This window comes from Myotis nattereri (genome assembly GCF_964212035.1).
Source record: "Myotis nattereri genome assembly, chromosome: 5".
In the NCBI taxonomy this organism is placed as follows: Eukaryota; Metazoa; Chordata; class Mammalia; order Chiroptera; family Vespertilionidae; genus Myotis; species Myotis nattereri.
Window position 1 is genome coordinate 59,553,430 of NC_138080.1, and position 7,682 is coordinate 59,561,111.

The 7,682-nt window shown below is 49.3% G+C and overlaps 1 protein-coding gene and 1 long non-coding RNA gene across 3 annotated transcripts in view; one reads left to right on the top strand and one right to left on the bottom strand.

The window, feature by feature from the left end:
• GAB1 (GRB2 associated binding protein 1) overlaps positions 1-3,923 on the bottom strand; it is a 113,865-nt gene extending 109,942 nt beyond the window's left edge. For both annotated transcript variants that reach the window (XM_081091011.1, XM_081091010.1), the window contains exon 1: positions 3,304-3,923. In XM_081091011.1, coding sequence (XP_080947137.1) covers positions 3,304-3,375 — 72 coding nt within the window. In that variant the 5' untranslated portion in view covers positions 3,376-3,923. The remainder of the gene's footprint in view (positions 1-3,303) is intronic.
• Positions 3,924-4,521: 598 nt separating this feature from the next.
• Positions 4,522-7,386, top strand: LOC308520484. The gene is made up of 3 exons (XR_013996094.1): positions 4,522-4,757; positions 6,541-6,633; positions 7,268-7,386. It is a non-coding gene; the product is annotated as an uncharacterized lncRNA (long non-coding RNA).
• The last annotated feature ends 296 nt before the right edge of the window (positions 7,387-7,682 follow it).

Genomic DNA, 7,682 nt, shown 5'->3' on the forward strand with positions numbered 1-7,682 from the left:
TGAGATGACTTTAAAGATAAAACTGTCACGTAACAGCCCTTTCTCGGATCATCTTAATGTTGGGACTGCCCTATAAACAACAAGACAACTGTCAAAGTCCCATGGGCCAAACGTTTCCCAAAAGGATCAATACTCAAACTCCCTGAAGTCTCATTTAACAATTACAGTACCATGCATCCTAGTATCTTTTCACAGCAAATCCATTCATTAAAAACCATTATCAAACCCCAGCTGGATAGCTCAGTTGGTTGGAGCTTTGTTCAGGACACCAAAAGGTTGCAGGTTTGATTCCAGGTCAGCGCACATACCTAGGTTGTGGGTTCAATCCCAGCAATCAATCGTGTTTCTCTCTCACATATCTCTTCCCACCCATCACTCCTCAAAATCAATAAACATATCATTGGCTGAGGAGTAAAAAAAAAAAACCCAAAACATTATTAAGCAACTGTTTACTTGTTCGGTAGCCAACAAGGTTTCCTTCTAACCAGAAAACAAAGATTTCACACGAAAAGAAAACAAGCATAGGAAATGCATAAATGCGCGCCTATATCTGTGAGGATCAAAGCTGCTTTAGCAAAAGCAATCTAAACTGGATACCAAAGCCAAAAGATCCATAATCTGAGATTTTCAAAATATTCTGGGCAACAAACTTGACAGCTAAAATACACACATAAGCTTCATTTTAACTTGTAACACCCTAGTCACCCTCTTGGACCCCTCGATTCTGACAACCAGCCTACCCACTGTCTTCCTTGGGCCATCTCCAGGTACTTCGCTAGTGTGAAAAGTAAACACTACTAGCCCCAGCCGGTTTGGCTCAGTGGATAGAGCATCAGCCTGTGGACTGAAAGGTCCCAGGTTTGATTCCAGTCAAGGGCACATGCCCCCGGTTCGGGGTGCCGACTCGATCCCCAGTAGGGGGCGTGCAGGAGGCAGCCGATCAATGATTCTCTGTCATCATTGATGTTTCTTTCTCCCTCTCCCTTCCTCTATGAAATCAATAAAATACGTTTAAAAAAAAAAAAAAAGAAAGAAAGAAAACACTAATATTCCACCAGTCAAGAAAAACTCAGCCTCCCTCCAGCTGTTAGGCAGACTGTTCCCCCTGTTGAAAACACAATTTAGGGAGCCCACTGTCTCTAAAGTATTCCCAGGGTTTCAGACTACACTGAGCTTTTTCCTCCAAACATCTATTAAAAAAACAACAACAGCACTCAGCTTGGGCACACAGTCAAGAATCACTCTGCGTGGTCTGCTCACTATACTGGTCTCATCTTCCCGTAGACTCGGAAAGCCACTTGAAGGGTCTTGCTCCTCTAGCAAATGCTCGCCTGTGCCACACTCCACCTCTTCCTTGCATTCTGAGCTCATATTCACATGGACTCCTAGAAAATTATCATCTGAAAGGACCTTTAGAGATGGTCTAATCTGAATTAAACAATCAATCAGGCAGATCCAGGTTCAAATTCTGCCTCTGGCACATTCTAGTCATGTAGACTGTTTTCTTATCTGTAAAACAGAAATAGAGCTCCCTCAGAACTGTTGGAATGATCAAATGAAATAATAACTTTTAAAAATTTTGGACTTTCCTTTTTTGGGGGGGTTCCTGTGAAGACAATCTTTCTGGACGATTTTCTTCCTGGTTTATATTACATTGAACTGCAAGCCCAAGAGGCAGGCTTTACTTTTACTGTGTTTCCTAGTCTGATGGTGCCTAGTCCAGTGCACAGCATCTTTTGAGAGAGCCATCGACCAACCATGTGAAAGAATGCATCAAACTTCTATTATCACTACCAATTTCAGCAAACGTATAGTTCGTTAGTTCCCCCAAGAACCCACTCATTTCGTCGTAGGTGTTTCCTAAATGTGCCTTCTCAAAACAAATACATCTCTTTATCTCTCTACTCCCTCTTCTTGCACGGGATGGGGGTGGGGGATACTCACTGCCTCTCTTACATTTTTGGAATAAAGTTAGACTCTCTACCAGGATATTAAGGCAAACTGTGACAGGTGACAGGTGAAGAGACAGAATTTAGAAGGACTCAAAATATCTGGAGAACTTTCTTAGGATGTGTGGCATCAAGTCCTTAAATGAGAATTACGTGTCTATAACAAATCCTGGCAGAGCATAAGAAACTCACTGGCCAGTTGTCAGTATTGCACTTCACCCCGTTTTGTGCAAGCAAGCAGTTACTAAAAGGATTAACTTCATTCTGATACTGGGTATAGACATCCTTCAACAAGGAGCACGTTCCTTTAGAAGTGTTGGCCCCTTGGTAGTAAATTTATAATTAAGGGGGCATAAATTCTGATTCTGAAATGTATTTTACTAGGAAAATTTTGCTCCATATGCCAGGGCAAAAGTGCCATTTCTTTCCTTTGCAAGGGGGTGTGGAGGGTGGAGAGCAGCGACCAAAGAAACAAGGAGGGAGGAGATCCCAGACCCCTGAAGAAGACACAGATTTCCACCAAAGTAGGTTGGTTCTTTCAAGGAATATTTTTCCTAACAGTTAAAACGGTTTAACACATAATCGGCATCTTGTACCAATTACACAAACACCATTTGAGCAACTCCGGTGGCCTGGGAAAAGACCACAGAAATCCTTACGAGCCTCAGCTGTCCCTCCTGCGGGGCTCGACAGCGTGCCCCAGGCGCCCAAACACCAGCCACCAGGCTCCCCCCAGCGCCTTCCTCCCGCAGCAAACTGCCAAGGCGCTTGGGCCAAACTCCAAAGTCGCTGGATTCAAACCGCGAAAATGTGAACCCTGCTAAGCAAACGGTAGGGCGCGTAATCACTTCTCATTCTTTCTCCTTTTGCAGATTTGAGATACTTGTGTCTAATGCTAACTTCCCAGGTCCACAGCCCTCTTCCCGGAACCCACATCAGGAGAAAGCAAGAGGGTGTGCGGACCAGAAAGCTGGTGACTTATGACACCCTCTGCGGTTTTCCTGCTGCGGGGAATGTAGGACACAACAGCCCCACGGCGATCCCATTGCAAATGTAAAGGAAGGAGAACGCTCCTGCTAACAGAAGTCATAAAAGTCAGCGGGCGTCTAGCTGGAAATCCCGGGCCCTCTTCTGGGCCGCTGGGGCCCGCAAAGCAAGGCGCCTGGAACCCGGACGAAGAGAGTTACCCAGCAAAGTGGAGGTCTGGGCGTGAGTGTACAGATCGGTCCCAAGGGGGCCGAGGGGAAGGAGACGGGGACTAACCAGCCCCGCGCGCGGCCAGCGGCAGCCACGGCGAGGGGCCGGGCAGAGGGGCCGACGCTGAGGCTCGCGCAGCCCCTGGGGCTCTACTTACATAACGCTTCAACTTTTTCTCCGGGGGGGACTTGCGGAGCCATCCCGAGCAGACCACTTCGCCGCCGCTCATGGTGCGCGCTCCTCGGGCTCCGGCCCGGGCAGCCGAGGGGCAGGCTGGCGCGCTCCAGACACAGCCGACGCCGGCGGGCAGAGCGGCGCTGGGGACCTCGCGCTCCGGCTTTGCACCCCAGTCCGACGGGGTGGGCGGGGTGGGCTGGCTTCGCGGCGCGGCTCCGCGTCCGAGCCTCTTCTCCGCAGGTCGGCGGACGGGAACAGAAGCGGGCTGTGCCCCCGGGGCCGACACCTCGGGGCCGGGGCCGCCGCCCGTCCAGGGCACTTCGGCCTCCCTTCAGTGCGTCCGCCTCGCCGCCAGGCGCCCGGTCCCGCCGGCCCTTAGCAGCGATCGGGCTCCGCGGGACTCTGCCCCGGCGCCGAGCCGGGGCCTCGGTCCCCCTGCGCTCCGCCCCCTAAGGAGCACCTCCCCAGAGCGTTTTCCGAAGCGGACACTACGCTGCACGCGCGCACACCGACACACGCACGCTCTCACACACACACTCTCACACGCACACAATGCCCAGCGCGGCGCCCACTCCGGCTCTCCCGCTCTCGGTTTCGGGTGCGCCCCGGGCGATCCTATTCCTCCCCCTCCCCGGGGGAGGGTGGGTCACTTCCCCGCACACCCGGGAAGCCGGGAGGAAAGGGGAAGCCGCGAGGGTCCCGTGGACAGCGGGCACAGGGCAGGTCCCGGGTCCGCGGCGAAGCGCGGGGCGTCGCCGGGCGGCGGGCGCTGGGCAGGGAGCGGGTCCCGCCGAAGGGTGGGTTCGCGCTCGCGGCCGCGGAGGAGGGCGGGGAGCGGCGGAGGAACGAGGCGCTCGGCTGCTCGGCTCCGGGGATGGGTCCCACTGTCCCGCGCCCTCGCGCTCCTCCCGCGCCGCCTCCCCCACCCGGGGCGCGCGGCAGGTTCTGAGCCGCCCGGCCCCCGGCCCGATCCCTCCCTCTCCCGGCCTCTGGGTTCCCTCTTCCTCCCTTTCCTCCTCCCCTTCCCACGTTCGGGCCGGCTCCGGTGTCAGCCCAGACTTTCTCTGAAACTCCGCCCGAGCGCTCCCAGCCAAAACAACAAGGGCTGGGGAGGAGGCGCCTGGCGGAGGAGGGAGCGAGCGAGGGAGGGAGCCGGCGCCCTCGCGGCACCCTGGGATTTGTAGTTCGGGAAGCTGGAGCGGGGTCCTCGGCCGCGGGGCGGCGGCGGCGGCTGAGCCCCCCGCCGGATCCTCGGGGGAAGGCGGCCGAGGCCGAGGCGAGCGCATCGCGGCCCAGGCTTGGGCGCTGGGTGGAGTGAGGAACGTTAGCATGTTCTGTCGGGTTTGCAGTCTTGGAGCGTAGGGTTTGTTCGGAGTCTGTGCTGTGCACGAGATCTGAAGTTTGCGGAGTTTTCTCTACTTGACAGCCTGCAAGGCAAGCCGGCCTTGATGGAGGCTGCCCCGGAAACCGGAGGGCAGGAACCGGGAGGGCAGGGCGCGGGGATGAACGCCATTGATACCGGCCTGGAGGGGCGAACCCCCCGGGCTCGAGTTGGATGGTCCCCGGAGCAGCCCTGCCAGTGTGCTGGGAACGCACGGGATATGGTGGGGCCAAAGGATTTGCTCCGAGTCTGTCTTTGGGACAGTTGAAAGCCTCACGCTGTCTCTTTGTTCCCAGTTTCTTCTGCTGGACTGTATTTGTTTAAAAATCGACTCCTGAGATGTTGGACTAGAAAAGGGAAACTTACTGGATGTTCTATGTGCCTACTTGTGTGTGTTTTACAATGATGGTACCTGATCCTGGGTTTAACACGATTCTGTAACAGAAATAGCTTTTCAAACGTATTTATGAAAGACAAAGCCCTAAAAGAAAATGTAGAAGGTAATATAATAGATAAAACTGCTATAAGTATTAGGAAATAAATGAATATTTCTGGAAACAATTATCTTAGGCATTTTCTTATTAACACGTTCATATCCAGGAGTTCCTCTGAGTTTGAAAATGTACAATTATAGCAGGAAATTAGATGCTGGGGGTGGTGTCATACAAAGGTCCCTGAGCTACCTGAGATAACATTCCGATGGTGACATAGGATAGTAAGCAAATATAAGCTCTACAATGTAGTACAGATTGTGAAAAATATGCCCTGGGGAAATAAACACAGTAAATTGAAAGAATAAAGAAGTAGGACTAGGTCAGATAGAAAAGAGGGAAGTATTCCTCGAAGAGGCATTTAGCCAGATATTTGAAAGATGTAAGGGAGGAGAAGCAGACTTGTGTTGAGGAAGAATAAAAGGCATAACCACAAGGATGACTGCAAAAGAAAGAAGAAGCAAGGGGGTTTGTTGTAAAGGCTTTTTAGAAAACAAGTGAGGGTAATTTTTATGGGAGCTGATAAACCAAAGCAATTCTTTTTAAGTAGGTGAATACAAATTTGCCACAAGTTGTCCAAATGAAAATATGCCATCAAATTTGTTTGGGTTTTTTTGCTTATTATCCCATAAGTAATGTGTCAGCACACTGAATCAAAAGTATTTATAATTAGCATTAGTAAGATTAGTCCATTGTTGGGTAGTTCACTGTTGGCTTTCAAAAATTTACCACTCTCTCACTCCTGCTATAAAATTCATTTCAATGAAAAATTGTAATATATCTTATATGTTTAGCTTTTGGAAGTTCCAATATATATTTTTAATATTTCAAATAAGCGATTCAATCATCTCATTTCTATATAAGAAATCTTTAAGTATTTTTCCCATTGACTGTTGTTTCAGATTAGTATTTCTAGAGCTCTAATAAAAGTTGAGGAGAGGTTGAAAATAGATATGTTTCTATGTATGTATTTTAGAAAGGAAATTTGCATTATTTTTACATTACATGCCATTTTAGATTTTATACCTTTATACTGTAAAAAGATGCTAGTGCCCGGCTGGTGTGGCTCAGTGGTTGCCCATCAACCTATGAACTTGGAGGTCACGGTTCAATTGCAGTCAGGGCATATGTCCAGACTGCGGGCTCAATTCCCAGTGTGGGGCGTGCAGGAGGCAGCTGATCAATGATTCTCTCTCATCATTGATGTTTCTATCTCTCCCTCTCACTTCCTCTCTGAAATCAATACAAAATATGTATATATTTTTAAAAGGTATGCTGGAAAAACCTATTAAATATAAGTACCTTAAATTTCATTTATACAACAAATATTTATGGAATGTCCTAGGATGATCAAGTCCCTGAAGACCCCTGATACTGTAGGGAGGAAAAACCCGACCTGTTCTGGGACTACTCTGTCCTGCAGAAAAACACCATACAGGTGATTAACCCCTTAACTTTCACAATACAGTGAATAAGTAATGTGAAAGAAAACAGAGTCTAATTTGGCTGTATACCAGGAAGGAGAATGGACAGGTTGGGAAAGATTTCCTTTGGGAAAGATTTTATATTGAGGTCCTCAGGATGAGTAGAAGTTGGCCTGGCCAAATAGTGGAGAAGAGTATTTCAGATAGAAGAGAAACTATGCAAGTCCTCAGGCTGGAAGTGAAACCCAAAATGTGGGATGTTGAGTCCTAATGAAGTCACGGACTAAAACAGCCGGATCGAGGTTTATTGGGAGAAGCCAGTCCTGGAAAAGGTGTAGCTGGATTTCCGGAGCAGCCCAGTGTCCAGAACTTCCTTTTCCTGTTACAGTCAATAGTAGTTCAGCATCCAAGCTAATTGAAGTCCACTATGTGTGGAGGTCCATATGGCCATAAGCCATATGAGCAGCGTTCCCATACCACAGGAAGAAACATCAGGTACCCAGTGCAGGTAGGAGAGAAGAGAGAGGGCAAAAGGAAGCGCTAGCCTTTTAATTCAGGGAGTGGAGACAGCTCCTGATTGGTTATCTGCATGCTGTCTGTCTTAGCAATATCCAAACATTTTAAAGTTCATTTCTCTTCCCTAACCAGTTTGGCTGAGTGGATAGAGCGTCATCCTGAAGGATCCAAGGTTCGATTCCGGTCAAGAGCAGCTGATCGATGTTCCTCTCTCATTGATGTTTCAAACTCTCTATCCCTCTCCCTTCCTCTCTTTAAAAAAATCAATAAAATATATTTTAAAATAAAATAAAGTTCATGTCTCTTATGTGCACCCTTTCTTCCCTGCCTAGTTGGGGTGTCTTAGTAACTCCACCTAGTTGGGTTCTTGGGTTTCACTTTCCCTTCCGGTGATCCCTCCCCTATCTGCCTAGCTTTCTTCTGTCTCCTCAGGAGGAGCAACCAAGTACTGAATGAAGGCAGCAGTGAGGCGAGTGAGAGGGCCACTGGGTGACAGGCAGAGGTTCTAGAGGCAGAATGTGCCAGGGAAAGAATGTGCAGATCCATG